The sequence below is a fragment of the Ammospiza caudacuta genome, chromosome Z (genome assembly GCF_027887145.1).
Source record: "Ammospiza caudacuta isolate bAmmCau1 chromosome Z, bAmmCau1.pri, whole genome shotgun sequence".
In the NCBI taxonomy this organism is placed as follows: Eukaryota; Metazoa; Chordata; class Aves; order Passeriformes; family Passerellidae; genus Ammospiza; species Ammospiza caudacuta.
In genome coordinates this window covers 22,883,984-22,909,964 of record NC_080632.1, presented here as the reverse complement: position 1 = coordinate 22,909,964, position 25,981 = coordinate 22,883,984, and the positions used below count along the sequence as shown (strand labels likewise).

Sequence of the window (25,981 nt, the reverse complement as noted above, 5' to 3'; positions counted from 1 at the left end):
AGTTGCTTTGACTTTTCAATTGTCAAAACACTTTTGAATCTGAAAGTCACCTACTTTGAGGATTTTCTTCCTTCATATTTTGTGAGTTTTCTATCATAACTGGACGGAATATAATGACTCAAGCTACCAGGATAGTAGGGTTTCATCTTGAATCTGAGTCTGTTGGTTGGTAAAGGAACTTAAAGTAGCATACTGGAAGGGCCATTTTCTATGCTATTGCAGTACTGACTTGCAAAATAGTGTGGAGTTTACATTGTTCAGTTTCTGTGAAGCGACATAAAAGTTAGTGCCACCACTGTGCACGCACATCTGTGTACATTGTACAGAAGTCTGAAGCTGGCTTAACACAAGTTAATCATTTATTCCCAAATGACTACAGCTGTGTTACTTTATGATACATCTCTTCCACAGACACCAAAGATGCTAACAAGGAAGATTAAGCTTTGGGACATTAATGCCCATATAACCTGTCGTCTGTGCAATGGATACCTGATCGATGCTACTACTGTAACAGAATGCTTGCATACTTGTAAGTAGAAATATAATGAAGTTAAAGTTGCTGGTTTCTATTTGTTTCTGGTTTGGGGTTTTTGGTTTTAAAACATGTTGTATGGTTTTCAGTTGAAATTTCAAATAGCTATTGTTCATCAGCCAAAAAAGCATGTGCTTTACTAGACTGCTTTTCTTTGACAGTTGATTTGCTTTTTTAACAAAGCAAATGGAGGGAACATTAAAGCTGCGCTGCATAAACTTGAAGCTATATACAATAATAGTGATAATGTAACTATTCAAGAATGTAGTCTGTCTTCATGCTAAAGGAATGTGGAATACCTAGTTCTCTCTTCTGTGACAGTTGATGTAGCATATATTCTCCACCTGGAGCCTTTCAGATGTCTCTTTCTCTCCTGTTCCTCTGCAGAAAACAGAGTAGTTTTTTGATAAAGTATGTTGTACTGTATCCTAGAAATAAGCTTGTGTTCCAAAACATTGTGATAAAGTAGTTGTTTGTTGATGAATTACTCCTGTGAATTTCTATTTTCATGTAAGCTAAAGATGACTTAAAACCTTGCAACCCATCCCATGTTTTAAAATTGTTCTGCCACAATATTTATGTTTATTCTGATAAAGCTAGTAGGCTTTATCAGCTTAAATTAGCTTAATGACTTAGCCCTAAATTTTCTTGGAAGGCAATTAATTTGTGATGTGTATTTATCATAAAACAAAAAGTGTCGGCAGACTTCAGCTTTTATATCTGACAAAGGGGAATGACAATGTTCATGATTTGTCAGTGATTGTTTTTTATTCCATTTAGAAGCTCTGTTTATCAGCTGTGATCAATTTGCTGCACTTGTCACACTTCATGTTTTTCTGAAATCCTCATAGAATCTAGGATAGTAGAAAGGTTTGTTCTATGATTCTGAGAATCACAGAATAGTTCTAGAATCTATAGGTCATGGGCAGGGTCAGCATCTACTGGATCAGGTTGTTCAAAGACCCATACAACCTAGGCTTGAATGCTTCCAGTGATGGTACGTCCATAGTTTCTTCAGGCAACCTGTGCCAATTACCTGTGCCAGTTATTTCTAATATCTAATCTGAACCTATCTTCCTTCAGTTTGAAGCCATTCCCCCTTGTCCTGTTGGTACATGCCCCTGTACAAAGTTCATCTCCATCTCTCTTGTAGTGCCCTTCAACTTTTTGGAAGACTGCTTTAAGGTCTCTCCAGAGCCTTCTTGCTTCCTGTCTCAATTTCCATACTATTGTTTTCACAGCTAGCCTTCTACTTAGTTTTGCCCAAATTTCTTTACTGCTGCTAGATAGAAGAGTGTATCCAAAATGAGTATCATAACAAGTTAACACGGCTAACAGCTAGAGAGAGGTAATTTTTTATTGTTCTTTAAAAATAAAGTGGAGCGTCACAAATACCCCTCAGCTGGTATCGTCTGCACCATCTCTTACATTTGCTTATAGAGGAAATCCACAGCTCTACGGCATTTACTGCAGAAGTCAGGACATGCACCTTACTACCTTTTCCTGCTACTTTTTCTGGGGTTTTCTTTAACTTGTTTCTCCCTTATTTTGACAATTTATATTTTATGAGTGCTACTTTGCACTGTGCCCTGTATAATCAGTTTTGTGGGAAGAGGCACAGAGTCCTTCCTATGTTTTTAACAAAACTTCATACGTGTTTGTATTGTGTAAGATAATGCTAATGATATATGTTCCTGGAAAAGCATCCTTGCAAAATCCATAATGAAATTACCCTGTGTGTTGAGATAGTGAATTCTCTTTTAAATTACACCACCTTGAAATTTTCATTCTCTTCTACTCAGAACTGCACATTTTTCTTACCTTTTCAATTTTTCTCTCATTTACTGATCTTTAACCATTCAAAGACTCTTCAGTAGTAAATAAAGTTCTTGGGTCCTTTAGTGAAAGTAATTTGGATGACCAAGGCCAGCCCTCTGGAGGAACAGGGCAAATTTTTGTAGAACTGAGTTTAGGAGAAAGCAAAGTGTTTTCACTTTCTTTCCTACTTACTTCTCTGCTATGGTTTTAGTTTGTTGGTGACAGGTAGGCCACTAAGTTAGTTGCTAAAAATTTCATTAGTAGTAACTAAAAAAAAAAGTCAAGTCTTTTTTTTGTTTGTGTCTGTTCCTTGATTAAACATCTAGGCTAGATGATACATGCTGGTCTTGTTAAACTTTCTGTTTGTAATATCAGTTTTGTTAGTGTTTACATGTTTCACATGTAAATGCTAACAAAACTAAAATTATAAACACAAAGTTTATAATGTTTCTATGTTTTGAAAGGGATTACCTCACATTATGAAATGTATCATCTTTTGAATGCATCAGGTGATAAAAGGTCAACTTGAACTAGATACAGAAATGAAAAAAGTCAAGAGAAGTGAAACTGTTAAAATAAAAAAGTGAACATTAGCCTTGTCTGTTTCTGTTCTTATGAAACCTCTCTGATGTGTATGAGAAATGAGAAAATGTACAGCTCATGTCCACAGTCAGTGCCTGTATATCTGGGTAAACAGAGATCAGAGATACTGGAAAACCAAAGTAATGCAAAATTCTAGAAGTAATACTGCTTCAGACCACAGAACAATTTCCATATTGCCTGTCCATTACTCCAAAGACTTCTAGTTTCAGGAGAGTTTATAATCCCAACCTGATCCCAGAAAAAAAGAACCTAGATGGCTGCAGCACCCTTCATGAGCTATCTAGTGGCATTTATTTGGCTGCTGTGCGCAGACTGAAACCTGCCAGAACATTAGCTAACTTGTGACTAGTTCATTTTAGGAGTTAGTGTTTACCTAGTCCAAGCTGGAAGATGTACTAACATGGGATGATATTTTAGATATCACAGAATGCTTTGGGTTGGAAGGGAACTATAAAAGTCACCTAATGCATCACCACAGCAATGGGCAGGGGCATCTTCAGTGGCATCAAGTTGCTCAGAGTCCTTGGTGAAGCTGTGCTGGCTGTCTGGAGTCACCTCCCTGTCCTTCACATGCCTTAGCACACATTCTAGTACTCAGTGATCTTCCCAGGCACAGAGTTAAGGTAGACAGGTTGATGATTTCCAAATCTCTCCCTTTCTACCACTTCCTAAAAGTGGAAGCAATGTTTCCCTTTTCCTGGTCACCGGGGACTTCACCTGACTGTCGGGACTGTCGCTGTTAGTGGCTTGGCCACTGGGACGCATCTCGTCAGGTCCCAGAGACTTACGTGTATTCACATTCCCAGGTGTTCGTGAGCCTGGTCTTTTCACACAGTAGAAGGGACCTTACTACCCAGTGCCTCCTTTGCAGTTCATCTATGCGATAGCTGTGGGAGGAGAAATTGCTAGAGAAGACTGGGGCAGAAAAATTGAATATCTCAGGCATCTTCTTGTCCATTGTTACTGATTTGCCAGTCTGGGGGTTACACATTCTTTGACCTTCTTTTTGTTACATACTTACAGAAACCGTTATAATGCTTCATATTCCTTGCCAAGTTCAGCTTCAGCTGTCATTTGGCTTTTCTGACCCTTCCCTACCCAAGTTAGCAACATCCCTATACTCCTTCCAGGATACCTGTCCCTGCTTCCTCTGTCAGATTCTGCTTCTATTGACTTGGTAGGAATGGAGTTTGGCTTCACTTTTGCACTCTGTTCTGGCACTCTGCTGGAGCAAACTGCTGTGCAAGATGAGGCTTTGTCTAACGTCTGCCACCAACAGTGCTGTCATCCTAGGTGTGTAAATGCAAAACACAATGCAAAATTATAGTACTTCATTTACTGTTACTTTTTTTTTAGTCAACGGATCTTTATGTAATTGTACTGTCTTCTTGTTTGAGAGGTAGATGGCACTATAGTTACAGAAATCCTTTTGTTTTGTGTGAAAAGTGCATTAATACCAAGACTACATGAACTAGTGCACCTCAAGAAAACCTCCCTTCTTTTCTCCATACCTTTTCAGTTGTAACTTCAAGTGAGTGAGGATATCATTTAGTAGTGTATTTTATGAGTACTGTTTTGGGGCAGGAGAGTGGTGTATAAATAGTTTACTTTGAAAACAATGGACGATTGTGTGTATGCGTATAGAAACATACAGCTTAGCAGTGAATCACTACTCAGCAACTCCTAGCATGACATTTTACTAATATTGAAGGTCTGTGACAATGTCATTTTTTTTTTCTGGTGGAAGTTCAGCTGTAGTATACTCTGTGAAAGTTAGAATTAAAATAACACCAAGATATCCACTTTCCTGCTTTGGAATTCTTTTTGTGTGCTGCCACCACACATGCCACTTGTACTGTAGGTGGCCATGGTTAAAGCAAATATGTTTTGTCTAGTATCTTAATGGCAAATAGTTCCTGTAATGTCATCCAATGCAAGCTGAATGTTGACCTGCTAGAAATTGTTCTAGTAAATTTTGAAGTGAGATTTTCTGTTGTGTAATGTGTTAATGTTTTTGATAGGTATAGATTCTCTAATTCGACTGCATCCTTTTCCTGTATCAGGAAATCTTATGAAAGGTACTTGAAACTGTGTTCTGCAAGATTAGACATATGATGCAGAAAAATGAACTTCGTGTAAATTTCAGTATTGTGCATTCTGTGACTGTATAAAAGCAGACTTCTGTTATGCTACTTTTATTCCTTTTAAATTGTGAATGTCTTTTTTACTAGTCTGTAGAAGCTGCCTAGTGAAATATTTGGAGGAAAACAACACCTGTCCAACCTGTAGGATTGTTATACATCAGAGCCACCCATTACAGTATATTGGGTAAGTATAAAAGCAGAAGTGCTAGTAGCTTCACTCTAGTCTGGGTCATCCCCTTTGGTACAGTACAGCTTCTCTCAGAATTTTTGCTCTTGCTTATCAGCATGTTAAACATTGAAAAAGAAGTATGAAGGCAACTGAGAAGGAGATACAGAATGAAACTTCTGCTATGAGATTGCAAGGCCTTAGCATGGCAGCTTGTTCCAGACTTACAAGCAAGTTAACTGTACACTTAATTTCAGTGTGATTTTTAATGGGATATAGTCATTCCTCATTTTGTATGCTTGGGTTGTAAAAATTATATATATGAAACATTTGTAGGAATTACACTTTTACAAAATTATCAAAAATTAGTCTCAGTTGAACAGTGCTTTTCTGTGTGACAGTAATAAGAGAAATAATTTTCAGCTTTATTGTTCAGTTAATCTTTCAAAGGTCTGCTTAGGTTGTAGGAACAGATAAGAATGTCATAGAATCATCATAGAATGGTTTGGGCTGGAAGGGACCTTTGAGATCGTCTAGTTCAGGTTTCTCAAAGTACCATGAAGCCTGGACTGACCCCCCCACCCCACCTCCTTTCTGGGGGTGGGGTATGCACAACTTCTCTGAACAACCTCTTCCAGCCTTGCCACTCTCACTGAAGAATTTCTACCTGTTATCTAACCTATATCTGTCATCTTTTAGTTTAAAACCATTCCCCCTTGTCCTATGACTACATGCTTGTCTAAAAAGTCTATTTCCAGCCTTCTTTTGGGTTCCCTGCATGTACTGGAAGACTGCTCTGACAGTTCCCTGCAGTCTTCCTTCTCCAGGCTCTACAGCTCCAACTCTATCAGCCTGTCTTCACATGAGAGGAGGTCATTTTCATGGCTCTCCTGTGGACTCACTCCAGTAGGTCCACATCCTTTGGGGGTCTCAGAGCTGAAAGCACTGGTCTAGGTAGGGGCTTTTGCAGGCAGAGTAGAAGGACAGAATCACCTGCTTCGATCTGCTGCTGAGTTTCTTTTGATGCAGCCTAGGTTGCAGTTGGCTTTCTGGACTGCAAGTGCACATTGCCAGGTCATGTTGATTTTTCCATTTGCTAATATCCCCATGTCCTTCCCCTCAGAGCTGCGCTCAGTCACTTCTCTGCCCAGCCTATATTTGTGCTTGGGATTACCCCAGTCCAGGTGCAGGACCTTGTACTTGGCCTTGTTGAACTTTGAGCTTCACATGGACCTACCTCCTAAGTATTGCTTCCTTCCAGCATGTCTACTGCCCCATACAGCTTGGTCTTGCTGGCAAATTTGCTGAGTGTGCTCTCAATCCCACTGTCACTGACAAAGATGTTAAATAGCATTGATCTCAGTACTGACCCCTGAGGGACAGCACTTGTGACTGGTCTCCTCTTGGATATTGAACTGTTGATCACAACTCTTTTGAGTGCAACCATCCAGACTTTCTTTATCCAGCCTTTCTTAATCCAACAATTCTTTATGTGCTAAGTGCTGCATTAGTCAAATCCAGATCTCTCCAGTTAGGGACAAGGATGTTGTGCGGGACAGCATCAAATGCTTTGCACAAGTCCAGGTAGATGCCATGACTCACCCTTTCCTCATCCACTGTCTCTGTAACCTCATCATAGAAGACCACCAAATTTGTCAGACCTGGTTTGCTTATAGTGAAAGCCATGTTGGCTTTTGCCAGTTACCTCTCTCTTTATTTTCCATCTGCATTTGCATAGTCAAATTGCATGTTCACTAAGTATTTTTGTTGGGTTTTTTCCTCCTTTTCTTGTCAGAAAAGACGTTCTTTTTCTTTTCCTTGAGTGCTTTCTTTCCATTTTACTCCTGGTGATGAAAATACATTGTAATGGTGTGTCTGCATTAGCTGTTGCGTATCAAATAGTGATTTGTCTTCCACTATAAAGCGCTTGTGTTTGTTCATAGCATTTTTCAACATGCCTTTCTCACTTCTATAACAATTTTGGAAGCAATGGTTTTAGCAAATGAGTTTGATTGCACTTTTGCAGAAAACTGTCAATGTTCTACACATACTTACATTGCTCAAGCTCACCCTCATTCAGGAGCCTGTAACTAAGTATGCTGTCTCCACATTTATAATATACACTCCTACTCCTGTAAGAGGGTATAATTAAAGGGACAGGTACATGCAAATAGGCAAGAATGAATAAATGACATGTAAGACAACGTGTTTGCCTCGGTTCAAAAACTTGGTTTTTGTGCAAAAAGGGCCAGGAAACAACATGATATTGAGAGCAGCTAGAAGGCAATTTGTTATTTGTTTTTTGTTGTTGAATACACTTCAACTTAAATAAGCTGTTTAAATTAGTTGTAAAATATTGCCCATTGAAACTGAAACAGACTTTGTCCAGTCTATTTATTTACCTTTTTAAAAAAATAATTGACAGTCTGGAGTATCACAAAGTGTTTGAAAATGGAGATTTAAACTCCTATTCATCTGTCTGAAAAACAGGTAAACCAAATGTGTCTCCTTGTTTACATTTTTAAATACTCTTAAAAAGCATCACAGAGTCTTAAATTCTTTGGTACCTTAAAGATCATCTGTATGATCTAGTTCCAACCCCCAAATTGTCACCTCTGATTTAATGGTGGTGTCATACTTATATATTTTTGTTCAAATAATTTTGGCAAAGTGTTTGCAATCCATAAATCACATTTCATCATCTCAGCCTGTACAAATGAGATTGCTGCTGGTGAAAATGACATGAATTTAGGATAAGTGATATTCTGAATCTTGTAGTGCTACTTAGAATATTGTAATTACTGCTTGTAAATGTCTTGATTTGTCACCATTTCTGTACTTGCTTACTGATCTCCACTGCTGTGGAGTGCTCATGTCAGGTTATGAGAAGCCTGAGACTACTCTTGTAAGCCTTTTTTGTTGAAATCCAATTCAGGACTTGATACTGCAGACACTCTTGAGATTATGACATTGCAGCAGTCAAGGCAGACACTTGAAATGCTTCTTATACTATTTCTTAATTGGAATTTAATGTAATACTTAATTTCTTTGAGACCCATAACTTATTTTAGATTAGAACAGGATTTTTCTAGGTGAGCTGGGGATTAAAGTTTAGAATTTTACCTGTCCCCACTGTCCTGCAGTGGGATTGTTGACTTTTTTTCATTTGAGCCACACTACGTCTACAGGCTACTTAGCTAAATAATGTTTCTCACCGTTACTTTGCCCTTTTAAGAAAAAAAGGGCATGGCTGGAAGTGTAGCTTGAGCTGATAAGCACAATTTGGGAATAGCAAAAATTTTAAAATTTAGTTTGTTGTGGTCTTTTTCTCTGAACTCGTCTCATGCATTTTAGAAGATCCTAGTAAAGATAACTAATCTAGAAATGTGAGAAATTAGTCTTTAGGGGTGAGAAACAAGCTATTATTGATTCTTTTGTAATAAAAATGAGTTTATCTCTAAGTTGGAAAAGAGTTTTAGGTTATTACTGTCATACTTGTCTTGATGCAGAAGGACATACTCAGTGGGCTGAATTGTGAAAACTAGTCTACAGAATAGTTTTTCTCACACTTCCATTTGTTTTCTGCCTTAGCTTATACTTTTTCATAGTTTCTTTTGTGTTGCTGTTCTTTCTGGTTCAATAGAAATACTGATTGAAAAGTAAAATTCTTCTTAAATGAATTTAGAGATTTTTGCATATGGTTACTACTGGAACTTTTTAAAGAGAAATGTTTTCAATCAAGATCATGAACTTAAGCTTTTGATTTTGTTTTTGTTTTTTTGTTGATTTTGTTTTTGTTTTTCCTTGCTAGTCATGACAGAACAATGCAAGATATTGTTTACAAACTTGTGCCAGGCCTCCAAGAAGGTAAGTTGCGGTGTGACCTTTTTAAAGGTCAGTTTGCACATCCTTCTTTGACATTAAAGATAAAAGAAAGTTTCAAGTGATGTAAAGAGGGGCCAGGGGGGCAACTGAGGAAAAATACAGTGGAAAACGAGACTCTTTCACTTGTGTAATTTTTAGCAATTAATTTAATTTTTTACCTGTTGTACCAGCAACTGAGTGTGGGGGTGGTCGGAGGCAACATGGGATGTTTCTTCCAAAAGCAGTATTATGTAAAGCAGAATAGTCGTTCAGCTTTCAAATGTTGCCATACCATAACTCTAATTTGTTTTTGTTATACCTGTTGTGCAAGCTTTCTAGAATTCTCAGAGGTAAAATGCAATTTTAAAATGCTTTTAGTTTCTGCTTAGAGAAATTTCAATTACTGTTTTCATAATCCTCTTTGATGCTAGATCTGTTAAACTAAAGAAATACTTTATAAATATTGCTCAGTGGGTTTTTTTGGTCTTAATGTATGTTAAAGTTTTCATTTAAATAGAGTATTTTAATCTATTGAAGCTGCTTTTTAACCAGGGCATTTCCAACTGTCAGTGTGATTAAATAGATACTTTAAAAATAATTTCTGGGATATTGAAAACCAGAACTATGAATAAAAATTCAAAACCAATGTTTTGACTGAAATACTCAACATTCAAAATGAGGATCATATTCAAAATGGGGGTCATGTTCAAAATGGGGGATATTCAAAATTAGCTGCAGTATTTTAAATTCCATCTCATTCTAGCAGCAATAGTATAGTAGTAACTATACAGATAACTTTATGCTTTTCTAATTCTGAAAAATAAGATTAGGTGTAACTTGATGCAATAGGAGTGATAGAAGACAGTAAATAATGACAGTACCGCCACTTGTTGGCAATCCTAAAGTGGGAAGGGATTTGGAATAACTTCATAAATATTGCATTAGAACTTTATTACAGGAATTAATATTTGCAATTTTAAACAGCGGAAATGAAAAAGCAAAGGGAGTTTTATCACAAACTGGGCATGGAAGTTCCAGGGGATATCAAAGGGGAGACATGTTCTACAAAACAGCACCTAGATTCTCATCGAAATGGTAAATAGTCCTTTATTTATTCTGTCTTTGGTGGGTGATATATAGTAAATTGATGAACAGATCTTTTGGAAGTATGTGCCCAGTGAGTATATTACAATCATTGTTTTGTAACAGCAAGGAATAGAGTCAGCATAGGATTGTTGCCTTGTCCCTTATTTCTGCACAGAATTTTGGTTTTAGGTGTTAATTGCATGTTGCTTGTGGCAAAGTTGGTCTCCATAGCAGTGCCTACATGGGGACTGTGAAATTACCCAGCTTCTGGGCTGTTAGCTGCTGAACTCCATAGGTGTTCTCCTCTTTCATGTCACGGGCTGTTGGCTGGACGTGTAGCTTAAGCTGATAAGCACAATTTAGGAATAGCAAAGCTTATTCTATACTGCAGTCCTGAAACTTGCTGTTTTAATTGTATTGGAGCTATCAGATGCTGCTGAGTGTATGTGGAGTTTATATATGATAATAATATTTGAGTATCCCATATATGTGGTTTTTTTATCTAAGGTGAAACTAAAGCAGATGAAAATATAAATAAAGAAACTTCGGAGGAAAAACAGGAAGAAGATAATGACTACCACCGAAGTGATGAACAGGTGGGCTCATAGGGCATGCTCTAGTTTTATCTTGTGTTTTAGCTGTTGTGGTTTGGTAAGGTAACTTTGATAATCTAACAGAGAAGAAAATGAGTTTATTTCAAGCTACTTCTTCTGTTCTCTGATACAAACATGATGCAGTTTGGACAGTGCTTTTTTGTAAGCATGAGGTTTTACCTTTGGGTTTTGCCAGGAATGGAGAATACATTCAAATCTTCTTCCAAATATCTTTATAGTTTTGATTGTTTATGAGTCTTTAAAGTTTGCTGTCAAAACAAATTAATGTAATTTTCCACTTTATACAGGAGTGTACCCCAGTGTTACCACGATACATTAAGCTGAATGTGTATTGGTAATTATGAATTAAACCTCTGGCACTGTTCACACATTCAGTGCAGGTAGCTCAGGGTGCAGTTGCAATGAGAGCTGCAGGCTGAGCTCTGGATGGGAGCCTGAGGCAAGAGGCCATGAACTGCCAACCCCTGGCACAGGAAGGGGCACAGGGACCTGTGGCACCAGCCTGGGGACTGGACACCGAGACACAGAAGCAGCTGAGACCCCCAGACTTTGGTGCTGTGAGGGTATGAGAGCCCAGGGTTCCTTTGTTCGGGGCCCCTTCTCAGAGGCACCAGCTGGAGCTGTTATTTAGTTACTGCACCACGATTAAGCTGTTTGAAGGACCTGGATGTCTGACTCTGCTATGGAAAACCTGGGGTTGAGCTAGTAGGGAATCCTGGTCTGAATGCGAGTGTGAGGGGTGTAGCTGTGAAGGGGCTTCATTCTCAGCTTAGGTGGTGGGAATGTGGCTGCCAGAGTGGCTCTTGGATGGCCAGACAGGTTTCCTTAACAGCAGTCTTACTAACTTACTACATATTTTGTTTTCAACCTTTAATACTAATACAATGTTAGCCCTGAATCATAAAAAGATTATAAAAGCAGGGAAGCCCACTGTTAAGTTTAGAACACAAAGCTTGTTTGAAGGTGAAACTTCCCTTTGGTATAAACAAGCCATGCCTTTTATAACTTCTGGTTATGCAAGTCCAGAGTAACTTTAGCTTGGGTTAATTTTCTTCCCAGTTGCCATGTAAGGGAACTTTCAAAGGGATTGTACATGTTACTAGATCCTCCTAGTGTAATACAAGCATGCCATCACAAAGAGTTTAGACTGTAATGAATAGCTGGATGGGAGAAAAAGTGAGAATTTGAAATATTTGTCATATCATTTGTATTCATTCCTTTTAAACATGTTAAAATTAAACTAGATTAGCAGTTGCATTGACAGCAAGAAATTATGTTAGAAGCAATCTTTAAGAATTGACAATGGTTTTCTTACTGTTTTCTTGCTCTAGCTTTTAGCTTATGGCCCTCTTAAGCTATTGACAACCTATGAATTTGGACTGAGGCAGTGTTGTTCCAACATCAAAAATTACTACTTGAGCATATTTGTCTTATTACTTACCACTCAACTTAGGAAATCTTAGAAAATATGGTTTTCTTAATAGGCATTTCAGTGTAAAGAACACTAGTACTGTGCTTCGCTATATTGGATTAATAAAAATTGCATGTGGAATACATAAGACTGCAGATAATTGTTGCAGCCAACTCTTGATTTTTTGCCTTTTCCTGAAGGTAAGCATCTGCTTGGAGTGCAATAGCAGCAAACTGCGTGGATTGAAACGAAAATGGATTCGTTGCTCTGCACAAGCAACAGTCTTGCATCTAAAGAAGTTCATTGCCAAAAAACTCAACCTTTCTTCTTTTAATGAGGTAATATTTTAATTTTTAAAAGTAAGTTTACAGATACAAAAACTTGAAAGGGGTGGGTTTGTTCCTTTGCAAAAGGATGTCTTTTATTCTGATTTTATTTTCAGAAAACAGAAGCATACACCGCTTCTTGAATGCTATATATGTTACATAGCAATTTTCTTGTCCTTTCTTGGGTCTGTACAGGACTTTCCACTTAGTTTGCAGTGCATCTTTTCATGCGCATTTTTAAATAGTTGGGCAAAAAGTTTGGTTATGTGCTTCCACATGTGTTTAAACGGACTCTGGCAAGATGATTTGTTTGATATATTGTAGTTGAGTTTATCTCCAACATTTTAGGAAGTTTGCACTCTACAGGGGCCAAACAGAACCACTTCAACAGTGAAGTCCCATTGAAGAGAAAGCACCACAAATATGTTGTTCTTTTCTGTGCTCTTAGTGAAGCTCAGTCTGAAGTTGCTGCCTACCTCAACCAGAGTGTTATCAGATGCCTACTTTTCCCTGTCTTTACAGGATATCATGAGAAGAATTTAAGTTGAAAGATACAGCAAGAAAGGCAATACTTTGAACTTGTCCTAGACTAGATTCAAAAATTAAAAGTGGCAAACTATTAATGCAGCCCCTATTTATCACTTGGCTGGATCTTGTTAACAGTTTCTGGACATCTCAGTTGACTCTCAGCTTGACATCTCTCAAATCCATATTATGACACAGATTCACTGAATTTCATTAAGACATTTCATGCAAATCAAATAATCTGCTTTCCAGTCCAGTGTGTCAACACCTTGCTGCTTGATCTTGTCAACAGCCAATTTGCATCTCTATCACTTTTCCTCCATAGCTTCTGTACACTTCAAACTAACACTCTCTCTCTCTTATGGTTCAAGTATATCCCCAAACTCTGCCAGTTTTCCTGAAACAAAACCTTGTATCCCGTCTTGTCCTGAGCTGGCTCAGAGGTGGTTGTCTCCTGACATAGCTACAAGGATTGTTCAGAAGAGATTTTTTTAATGTATTCTTTTGGTATATGCATGTGTAAGCCGCTTCTCCGATGCAGTGTGCCAAGATGTGACTTAAGAATCTACTTAGTTTCTACTGAAAGAAAAACTTTTCTGGAGTACTGTTTATTTTTTTGTTATCCCTTTCTGCCTTCTTAAAAAATACATAAATGGTCATGTAATCATTTTACTAGTACTAAGTCATATAGAAGGAGAATTTGAGCATGTGGTTACTTGGTTGCTTGATACAGACTATTTCAGGTTTGAGTTACTGCTGTGTAAGTGGACAGCATGCACATTCAGGCCTTCCTGGGCTATGGGGTAAAACATTGTAACATAAGCCAACTTGGTGGAACTTGTTGTTTTCATACATGTTCCCTGGTTTTAGTTCATGTTCAGCTATTGTAGTTCAGCTGATTAGTAGTCATATGATCCCTCATACTTTTATGTTGAGATCTTCCCTTGTTTCTAATACCAAGATTTTTAAAAACAGAGATAGAAAACAAAAAATACCTGTTTAGTATCTGTAAAACCCCTATAAATGCAGCATATAAATATATGGCAGACTGTTTTTTTTAAAAAACCTCTGTCCTTGTAACAATGCCACCTGACTGGTGTTAGGTAAAAAAAATTTCATAGTATGCTAAATAACAGCTCTCTTTGAGAGTTCTCTCCCCTTGTCCTGTATTCAAGCATTTTAGAAGCATGTAAAGCTTTCAGGAAAGGACCTTAGTACTGCTTGGGAAGATAAATCAAACATTAAATCCATATCTTACTGTATTTCTTAGGCGGGCATTGACATCGTCTTTCAGTACTTCATGTTGAGAGCAGATTTTGTCTTTTCTTTCCTGGTGTGATTTTTGTCTTCAGGGCAACTTCAGGATTACCAGTTCCAGTGTCTTCAGAGAAAAAAAGTCTTGTCAAATGTATAGTAATATGTGAAATACATTGTTTGTTGAATTGGGTCCCAGTGAATTAACTGTCACCTTTATTTTGTCAGCTGGACATATTATGCAATGAAGAGATTCTTGGCAAGGACCATACGCTCAAGTTTGTAGTTGTTACTAGATGGAGATTTAAGGTATGACACAATGATTCAATGTAAATCATGAAATGGCCAAATGTTTATAAAATAGCGATAATTTGGAACTGTACTGCAGTATAGCTTTATAGAAGGTACTTTTATAAGTATCTACCACAATATCCCTAGATGCCAAGTATTTATTTGTTTCCAGTAAATGAAGGAAAGGAGTAAGTATTCATTGGAAGAGAAAAGGAAACACTGTATTAATAGTCTAATTGTTTTCAAGTCTGTCAGAGGAAGTAGAAGCTACAAAAAGTATTATTTTTAACTCCTTCAGGCAGTAAGAATGAGTAGCAAAACGACGGAACACTTCGGAGGGAGATCAGTATATGTACACACAGAGTTACTGGAACAAGAAGTTTGTATTTGTAATGCAAAAGCAACACATTCTGAGCATACAGTGTACACTGAGGTGAAATCACTTGGTGGCTTTGGATGCATATCTAGAAGAGGTCCATGTGGGAGTAGAGAAGTATTTTTCTGTTTGGAATTACAAAATAATTGACCTGTGTAAGAGTCACAGGATAAAGTCAATGGTCAGTGTTAAAAATGCAGAGATGTCACAAGTGGAATCCTGCTGGAATCTGTTTCATATGGTGTTTCTGAATGACCTGGAAATGGTCTTTACAGTTCTGAGTGACAGGAGATTAACAAACACCTGAAGTTGAATGTAGGTATAGATAAAAGGATACAATGTAAACATTAGGGTTTTGTGATGTAGCAGAGAGAACCAAACAGGAGCATCAAACTGATGTGCATCCATACAGTCTACTCTTCACCTGTGAGAGATCTGTGTAATTGTGAGTCATATGGAAAGCAGAACTGTGAACTGCCCTCCCAAATGAAAGAAGTGGTGGATGTAAAATGGAACTGAGACACGAAAGGCCCAGAACAAACAAGCTGAAGTAATTGTTTTTATGAGACACAAAAGTCCATGGTGCAGGATGTTGTGGTGTAAAAGTTTGCCTATTCATAAAAAAAAATCAATGGATGCTATCACAGAAGAGGAATCAAGTGAGAGCTATTAAATATGAAGTACCACATACTCTAATTTCTGCTTTCTGGACATCCCTTACTTCAGGGAGTTTTCCAAGATAAACAGATCTGCTCCTGAGATAAAGGGGAAAGGGTTCTTTATCACTTGTTTGAGCCCCACAGATGAAGTTGCCCCTTGTCTTTGTCTTGGTGAATTTTTGACAGATCAGATAGCTGCTCTTGACTTTAATTGAAGCTTTAGTTTATGACACAGAAGTTTTTTCAACTGAACAGATTAGTTCTGGATTTGTTTCTTAACTTACTGGTATTTCTGTCTTGCAGAAAGCACCTCTACTGCTACATTATAGACCCAAAATGGACTTGCTGTAAGGGAACTTAAGTGTCCTTCTGGACAGAGCTTTTTGCAGAGACTATCATCTGGCACCTTCTTAGTGCATCACTAATCACATGACACAAACCAGCTGAATAATTTTGGAAGACTGGAGGGCTTTCATAGTGGGCTGTCCTGAATATTTCTTCTAGGGATGTGTTACCTAGACTTCTGGGCAGACAATATTTATACTTTTTTGTATGGAAGAAAGAAGTTTCAACTCAGCAAGACACTACCAGCATTAAGTTTACAGATACTGAAAACACTTCACAGTTCCATGTAGCTCAGCCTGATTTGTCTCTTACAGTTACACACAGAAAAAAAGTTTGAGTGTTGTGGGGTGATATAAATATGTTGCTTTTGACACCAAGTTGCTTTAGTTACTTCTCGCATTCTAAATCTTTAAAAACTATATTTTTGCAAAGTGTTATTGTCTTATATAGTATGCCTGATTGCATTGGCTTTATTCAAGTTACTCTGTAGAGCATTGAACATACCTGATAATACAGTGACTGGTGATAATTTATTATGCTGCATTGAAAACTTAAGAAAATCTGGGAAACCAGTAAATTTGTCATTTTTGCCCAGTTATTGCTCTCCCTCACCTTGTGTTTTAATAAAGTTTTGATACTTCTGTATACGTGTTAATTTGGTAAGACTAATAGAAATAATTTCAGTTGATTTTAATGTGCTGTGATATATATTTTGCTATGGTATAAATTGCACCACGTAATGACAAATACTCACAAGTGCTAGATTTGTGAATTTCTTAAAAAATAAACATTTATGTATTGTGGCTTGCAGAAATCAGTTTTTAATTTAGAGAGAATTTGCTATCACTAGCTATTGAAACAGTGGCTCTTGGACAATTGTGGGAGTATTGCAGATTTTTCATTTCACTGATTAAAACTTACAAGCAACTTTAAATTTCTTTAGCTGTTTTCTTACAAAACCATAGCATTTTCTGTACTGCAATTCCAAACTTACATGGGGTGGGGAGGAAGGGGGAGTCAAGACAAGATTATTTTAGCACCTTTTGGCCTTAACTAGTAATTTTGCTTGCATCAGCCCTAATGGATGCAAGGTAATACACATGAATCTATGTATGGGTACATACATCTATATACACATATAACTATATATGTTGTAGAAAGCACCCTCAATGGCACTTAGCAGGGCTCACTGCACTTTTTGTAAGGCTTTTGGAAATAATTGGCTTTTAAAAAACTGTAGTTGAAAGTGATTTCTGCAAGCTATATCCACTATGTATCATCCATAGTACAATTGTAAGAACATTTGTCTGGCGCAGGTGTGAAGTCACTGAAAATAGTGTATGCCCTATTATGGCCAGCTGGAAATAGTTAACCTAATTTTTGGAAGAGTTTTCCTGTCAGCTGAAAATGCTAGTCGCTATTCCTATTATTAAACCCTGTTATTTTTTGATAAATTATCTTTTGATAAGAAGCCCTGCTTCCTCTTGCTGTGCTCCTTTGCTTCTTCTGCTAGAAAGTGTTACTTAGTAACCAGAAGCTGATACTGCAAGAGATTTATGTAAGCATTTTAAATATTCTTCCTCTTGAGTTTTCAAAGCGCTACATTCCTCAGCACATTTCCCTTAATTTCCCTCTCTGGAGTCTTCAGTTCTCCTTTCCCAGCTCTGCTGCTGCTTGTGCTTACCTTTGACAACAGGGCTCCTTATTTTGATTACAGTCACAGATGTGAGGAGGAAGGAAACGAAAAAGAAATTATGTGAGCAGAGAATGAAAAGGATTCTCCTGAATTGTGGAGATGGAAAGGAGAGCCACACAAAGGCCAGAACATGCTGCTGTCCATGCAGACAAAAGTGTTAAGATAGCTGTATTTGAATGTTTAGGTCACACAGAACTCCACATCTGGTTCGTGTGTGGTGTTTGTGTGCATGTCTGTGATTCGTGCAGTCAAATTTGGCTCTGATTTTGTCTTGCTGTTTGTGTATTTTCAGCTTTTTTTCTGTCTTTAGCATTACTTGATCTGGCAGAAAAGAACAAACAAGATCATGTGTCTACCATTTTTAAAACTTTCCATGAAAGCAGTCAATGCAGGTGGTATGGATGTGTACACAGGCTGACATACTGGGCCTCTCTGGAGCTGTTTCTTACAGGATTGTTACTGTTCTAGTGTGAAAAAGAGTCTGGCTTTGCCACCGAGGCCCTGAGAATGTGGACAGGACTGTAAGGGTCCCAGCTCTGTGCACCCAGAGTATACACCAAGTGGCTGTACCTGATGTAGACATTAAACTAAAGCTGCCAGACAGCATTCTGGTTAACCACCTTAATCAGAATATATATATATATATATATATATACAAACAAATATATATATATATATATATATATATATATATACAAACAAATATATATATATATATATACACATATACACATATAAATGAGATCTGTCTACCTCAAGTGTGTGTACTGCAGGAAACTTTTGTATGACTAGATATTGACGCAGTGCTGTTAAAGTACATTGGGATTTCATTTCTTCCTTGTGTACTTGAGCAACTGAGAAATTAATTTACGAACACGCAAATTCAGAAGCCTTTCAAATCTATCTCTTGCTGTAACAACTTACAATAGAAAACGTAAAACTTCATAACCATCTTTAGAATCACTTGAATTTGTTATGGTGCTATCAGTATATAGAAAACTCTGTTTATATGGATACATAAATTCAAGCCAGTATTAATACCTATAGCTGGGGTTTTTGCTTGTAATTGTGTGTAACTGCTTTTGCAATGTGTTTAATCTGATAATATCGCACCATTAAAAAAAAAAAACAAAAAAAGCAAAAAAACAAACTAAGAGAACCAAACAAAAAACCCCCAAACCAACAAAAAACTCCAAAGTTACTCAGTTGTTTTTCTAAATCACATGTGATAACATCTTCACTTCAAAAATTGCCCTCGGGAGTGGTGTGACTCTGTCTGTACCATATGTTAGTCTCACTAAAAGACTACAGTGTAGAGCAAGGTCTTCTTTGGGTCAGAGGCTTGTTTAATTTCTGTGACACTTAAGAGACAGTTTATATCAAGACTATATTGGGTAAAGTAACCCTGATACTGTTGAAAGTTGAACTAAAATTTGGACACGGCCATACATATTTCTTAGTTCTGATGAGATCATGGTCGTTGATTTTGGCTTTTGTGAAGATGCCATTACTGTGAAGTAGTTTTTATAATTTCTTACGCTGGTAAATAGTTGCAGTAAGGAAGTATCTTGTTGCATTATCCTCAGCAGCAGTGAGACTGATGAATCACCTGGGCTTAGAGTCTCATTAAGTATACTTTCATTAAAAATAAAGAATTCAGATAGAATATATAATATTGAATTTAAATAAGATTTGGGGGTTTAAATTTTAACTTTATAAAATTATTTATTCTATTTTAAGCCTTCTGTCTTATTTTACCATCCAAGTATTTTTGGTTTTAGTGGTCCAGCTTTATTTACGGGCATATAAATTGAAATTGTAAGATGTTTTTACAAGCTTCTTCCTTTTACATTGAGTTTGAGTAGCTTTCATCTGTATGTTTTTGTTTTGTATGGATAAAGAGCATTACTTATGCTTTTGTGCAATAGGTTTGAAACATGCATTTATTAGGCTTATGTTTAAATTGTAAATGTTGCATCTACTTACCATTACATTGAAAAGGAATGTAGATGGCTTTTCTCACTTGTTCAAATGGAGTTTTGTTTGGGGCTGTTATTTGGGGGTGGGTGTGTGTGTTTTATGCTTTGTTCCATTTTTTATTTTACGAGTGAAATGGGGGATTTAAAATTTCTGTAAGTACAAGAACTATCTGTCAGCAATATTTTAAAATAAACGATCTTGCAAGAAACCTTAATGTGAATTGTGGAAGCAATCGACAAGACTTGCAGCCTATCTGAAAATGTTTTGTGCCATTGTTAGGTCTGGTATATTTGTGTACCATCACACCTGGGAATATTTTTTTCTATGGTTGTGCAATAGTATACACAACACTGTCACTCAGGAGATATGGGACCGTAAAAAATATCAGACTACAACTATGATGGTGCTATTTTTTCCAGTAGGCTATGAGCCTTTGAAAGCTTATCTGGCTCTTATTGTCTTTATAACAACACAGTCCTAGGGGATATACAGATTTTTTTTTTCTACTAGATGATAAATATAACTTGCTGTTTTACAGCATTCTCAATATTACATTGAGATAAAGATAATAGGAAAAAGCCAACCAGTCTGTACATCAGTGAGATGAATCTTAGGTACACATTTTGTACAGAAGGCTTTACTGAACAGAAAAATCAAGTTTCTGCTTTTCCTCAGGTAATCACTTCAGTTTGGATGTTTCACTGAAAACATTAATGCAACTTTAGTTAGTCTGCCTAAAGTTGGTAACAGAAATTGTTCCACGCATGAATCTCCCTACATAAGATACAACTAGATGCTACTTGGGTCTTGAGATCCATTTTTGAAGAAAAAGTTGCAGAGAACAATACTAAAGAACATGGAACAATGCTTCAATCTCTGCTCTCATCAAAATTTGCAGTCAGGACAAAAATTACCTAGGAACTTGGGTCTTGTGGCAAATCAACAGGTAATGTTTTACCTGTTTATTTATATACAAAATAAATGTATGACTCTACTATTTGTTCCATATTTTATCCTACTTAAGAGTTTTTTGGAAATCTTTTGAAGCCACAATGACCTGTGCATGTCCTGGTCATAGGGTAGGAACTACATGTCCAATTCTATGAACATTTACATTGGTAACTTTAGTAATAACCTGGATGGTTCCACAGAAACCAGTGGGATCATTCATTCAAACAGAGGTATGGCTGAAGGAAGAAGTCCTGAGTTTTGAGTACTGATACTCCGCTATTTTTGTTATTTCTGTTTGAAATGTAAAGTATTGGTTTGATGGAATCTTTAATTCAAGTGACTTATCTGGACAAAAGGAAAGTTTGTTCTTTCCTTCTGCAAACAGGATCATTTTGCAGTTAAGGGACAATTAGCCAGTGCAACCACTAAGCCTTTTATCCTCATATGTGGCATAATAAAGATTCTGGAACTGTCAGAGTGTAAAACCATATTTTTGGCTTAGCTTCATTTAAAAGTTTACAATTTTTTATGCTTTGTGTTGCTGTGTAATTTCTGTACTACTGGTGGCTAGTTTTGTCTGAATAAGCCTTTTGGGGATTAATGCTTAATGTTTTGATTTTATGATAGTGAAGCTTGTATCCAGTGTTTTGCCAATGAATATTATATGCTTGTTAATAAAAGCAGAGAAACTAACTGAAATGCTGTGAGGCTGAAAGTTTTTGTCCTATTCTCTTGAAGGAACATAAGGAGCTAGCAGTCATCGTAGCACTGAATAAATACAGTGTGACTGAAACAGAGGTGGTGTGGCATTGCATTGTCATAAAATCTGCCTTTTACTCAAAACAGAAGGATGGCTTAAAGTATTACTCCACTGGCAGTATGTTTGTGACAAGTGTGTGTCAAGTAACTGCCAGATAGGAAATTAAATGGCTTCAGTCACTCAGAGGGAAAATAGCATTATCCTGGTGTTTTTATGTACCTGAATAAAAAGGTACTTTCCTGATCTGTATGTGTTCCTTTCAATCTTACTCTTACAACCTTACCCTGGTTGAGACATTAATAATGCAAAACAGATGCTACAGTAGGTGAATTTCTTGCAGCATCTGCATTATATGTAATGCAGATGTATAGCTTGTGAACTGCTCTACATGCTGAGTACCTTTATTTATACTCTTGGCTTGTTAGGAACTGCCAGTAACTCCAGGCCGCTTTGAAGTCAGTTTTATTCATACATGCATTTCTTATTTGCACTGATATTAACCATGCACAATTGTCCTGAGGCATTTGCCATTCACTATCTTCATTTAAATATCAGTATGAGAGACTAACTGCAGAAAAGTCCCTTTGCCTGTGCATAGTCACTTAAAATGGAATGAAAATTAGCACTAATTCAGCAAGTGTTACTTTTTGGAAGTCTTTGTGCCTTTATTATAAGTGGCTTTAATACTTACCTGAACTTTTTACCACTGGTTGTTTCCATCTGTCTGTGAAGTAACCAGTGATGGGCCTGGCTCTGTCCCTTTCCTGAACACGGTGTTATTCTTATAAATAAGGAGTAAAAAATTCTCCTGTTTGACTGAAATTCCCAAGCATCACAAAAAGAGATTTTGCCAACAGTTGTGTTTGCTAGTCCTGAAAGCATAAACCTGCCCTGCAGCCAGTAGGAGCTAACTAAGTTTTTTTTCCCCAGAAGAAGTAAAAATATGAAAAAGTTTTACTGGTATTTCTTACTTTATACGTAACTGATATTTTCTTATTTTGCTGATTTACTATTCTGCCATAAAAAAAAATTCATTACTTTGAGTGCACTACCTCTTTTTGTGCAATAACTTATTCTTCGGGATTAGAGGAGTCAGAGAAAAAAATCCATGTAAATTGAATATGTGCATTTAAGATAGATAAATTCAGCTGTTTAAACCCAGGTGTAGATGTAGTCACTCAGGATTCAATTGGTCACAACTCAAGTTAGGCTAATCCAGTGCTGCATATGAATAGAGGTATACTGCAGTGTAAATCCCCAGTACCTCCATAGTGCTTGTGCATCTTTAATTTCCAGCATCATCCTTGTTTAGCTTTTTATATTCCTGATTTTTTTAGGCTTTCTTTTGATTAGTTTTTCTTTGAGAAAGTCAAGCAATGTTCTGGCATTAGTGGAGAAAGAGAGATTTGATTACTAAAAGGAAGATGTGGTCCCCATCTGTATAAATATGTCTAGTCTTTCACTTGCACTTGTCACTGTCTAGATGTGTTTTACTGAAGGGCTTGAATTGGACATGTCTGTGCTTTGTGTGTTTTGTGTAATGACTGCATGTTGATGTGTCCGTGGAAATAAGAACAGAACAAAAATGAAAGCCATTGGCTTTAGTCCAAAGACTGATTGGGTGATTTCCATGAGGAGATGTTGCCATTAAAGCCTTGTTTATTGTTTCCCGCCCCTGTTTGTAGTTTGCAATTGTTTCTTCAAACACCTGAAGAAAGTGAAACTTCATTCTCTTAATTCATTCAACTCTCTTATTCAACTTAAATGAAATTCTTTAAGGCTATTTGTTTATTTGTTTTCTCCTTTGATGCAAAGTTAGCTGTCACTTGCCTGAATCCTTGTTCAAAGAGAGCACAAAGGCTTTAATTGTGGGTGCTCCAAGGCTGCACCATATGACAGTTTCCATTACTGTTGGGAACAGAACTGACTGCTGATGCAGCAAATAATGTCTCTACTTCTGGTCTTTTCTACTGATTCTCAGCAGGGTGCAGAGCAGAAGTTCTGCTTTGGTGTATTTTGTAATCCAATGTATTGTCCAAATGCCTCTGCTTTCTCATTTAAGCAATGCCTTTGTAACTAGCTGCAATGGACTGTATTAGCGTTACTTGGATTATTGTTTAAATGCATTTTGCTGTTTTACAGAAGTGCCTGGAAAGAGAGTACACTAGTGAATCTGGACGTCAGGTAGAATGTATCCCTTAGGCTGCTCACACGCCTCTGGAAAAGATTCCTTTTTCTGCTTTGTTTCAGTGTTACGGACTGCAGCTGCAACATCTGAGACTTGATGATTTCAACTGAAATGCTCAGCTTTGAGGGTCTCTCTAGATTTTATTGCAGCCATTGCAGTGGGCATTAGTTAAAAATGGTCAATGCTGATTTGAAGCACAGATGATGGGTTGTTTTCTGGATCCTGTGCCAGTGGCACCTCAACAGATCTCTGTGTTGTGACTCAATACAAAACAGGCTTCTCATTCTGATGAGTGTCTTCTCTTTCCCTAGGAAACAAGCAGTCCCATGTCTGTGTGTTCTAATATGACAGGGACTGCTTCGCCATTTCCCTCTGCAAGAGCTTTTTGAGATTAGAGTATCCTTTACAGACAAGGTTGTCTATTCAGGCTCACAAGCTCTCACAAGCAACTTTGCTAGTTTTAATCAGAATGGCTGGAGGCTAAGCAGTTGCAAAGAGTTGTTCACAGGGCTGTGATGGGCACCTGGGGTACCTTTGGGGTACATTGTCTTCAGGAAAGGTCTCAGATCTGAGATAGTAGATGGGTCCCACCTTCAGCATTTTTCATATCTGATTGGCATCTTGAGACTGTTTGTCTGATCTCTGAGGATCCTTCTTAAGAAAGTAGGCTTTCAACTTGCCTTGGGCTTCATCCTCTTGTATCATTGGCTTTGGTGAGTTGACTGCCTTTGTTGCTGCAGTGTGGGAGCTGTTCCTTCTGGATATGACAAGGCCTCATCTCTCCCTCTTTCCTTGTTCAGTTACTCTGATCTGTGTGGCCCATTTGATGTTGCACATTGTGCTGTAGGTGGTGCAGGTGACAGTTCAGCTTCCTGTTTCACGCTGGGAGCAGGAGCCAGTTCTGTTGGTGCTGTTACAGTCCACCCCCACCATGGAGGAGCAAAGAAAACGCTCTGTGAATAAAGCAGGATGAACTCAAAAGTTCAGGTATTCCCAGAAACAAGAATAAAACCAAAACAAGGTTAGACAATGATACCAAAAAATTTTATATATTTTATTTAACAGTAAAACAGTCAAGGAGAAAGAAAAGTAGAGAAAAGTTAGAAAAAGCTAAGGTTACTTTAAAAAGTATAGTATTGCTCACCACCACACTGTTGCATTTTTTTGTTATTTTCTGCCATTTGAAGTGTCTTATTTGCCTTCTCCAATCTCAGGAGCAGCTTAGTAGAAAGCAGCCACCCTTCCCCCGAAATGCAGGCATGGTGCCTGATCCCTGTGGTCCAGCTCTCACCACAGAAGGCAGGAGCAGTGAGATGGGGGGTTTCCACAGCTCATTTGTGACTTGGATCCAAGGAAGAAGGATCGGAGGATTCTCGAGCTGGCAGCATTGGCTCCCAGAGGCCTTGGGGTGTCTCACAGCAGGCGCTGGTGGGTGAGGGAAGGCAAAGGTCAGAGATTCTGCCCTTCTCTTTCTTCTCCACATTTTGCACAGATTTTGCCTTCCTTTTTATGGATCTCAAGCTGGGCTGTTCACAATCCATCCTGCAGATAGTTTTCAGGTGTTCAGAAGAGATTTTGGCAAGCAGACATAACAATGAAGCGCTTTTTGTAGCCTTTCTCTTAATATCAGGTTCTGCAGACACAGGCGCTCATGATCTTCAAAATTGTCTACTGTTTTCTGGATTTTGTGCTGGAATTGGAGAGGAGGCTGATTTTGTTACTAATCAGTCATTATCCATAATTCATGGAAGAGTTAAGAACTGTGTAGACTAACACACTAAGTGCCTGGAACATACAAAACGTAATTATTGTGGCTGTGGATCAGAAAGGAGAGCCACTGTTACATAATTGATGATAGACTTAATTGAAAGTCAAAGAAAAAATTGGAAATTGGAATTCTGCAGGAGATTCTGAAGGTCATCAGGAAGGGTGAGCTGATTGTGAAACAGTGAAGTCTGTACTTAGACAACGGAAAAAATACAGGCTTCACAGGGGTTACTTGGGATGTCTGAGAAGTCTATACACTTCTGGTCCAAAGTGATTGGAAAAAGACACAATGGAAAAGAGGGATGAGTTGAGACATGCCTGTTTCAGTACATGAGGTTGCTTTGGATTTTGTGTCACATACCACTTAATGTCTTGTTGCGTGTTGGAAGTGCTGGGACGGTGCCCCCGCACACTTCCTAGTGACCCAGCAGCCCCAGTGCAGAAAATGTGCATGAAGGCATTTACTGAGTCCTGTGGCTGTGAGGGTGTCAGGTCCTTGGTTAGAAAGGAGTCTTCGAGATGGCCAATCACAGCTAGGGGGGAAGAAACTGTGTCCTGGGGTCTTCCAGGGTCTTTTGACCACCTCTGAGGTGGCCAAAGAGCCAGTGGGAGAGGTAAGCCCTGG

The 25,981-nt window shown here is 37.8% G+C and overlaps 1 protein-coding gene across 1 annotated transcript in view; it reads left to right on the top strand.

The window, feature by feature from the left end:
- Positions 1-21,280, top strand: part of PCGF3 (polycomb group ring finger 3) — a 55,226-nt gene extending 33,946 nt beyond the window's left edge. The window contains exons 2-9 of the mRNA XM_058823721.1: positions 412-529; positions 5,185-5,281; positions 9,075-9,130; positions 10,112-10,222; positions 10,721-10,809; positions 12,439-12,576; positions 14,572-14,652; positions 15,973-21,280. Of these exons, the coding sequence (XP_058679704.1) occupies positions 421-529; positions 5,185-5,281; positions 9,075-9,130; positions 10,112-10,222; positions 10,721-10,809; positions 12,439-12,576; positions 14,572-14,652; positions 15,973-16,020 (729 nt within the window). The 5' untranslated portion in view covers positions 412-420 and the 3' untranslated portion in view covers positions 16,021-21,280. The remainder of the gene's footprint in view (positions 1-411; positions 530-5,184; positions 5,282-9,074; positions 9,131-10,111; positions 10,223-10,720; positions 10,810-12,438; positions 12,577-14,571; positions 14,653-15,972) is intronic.
- Positions 21,281-25,981: the final 4,701 nt, after the last annotated feature.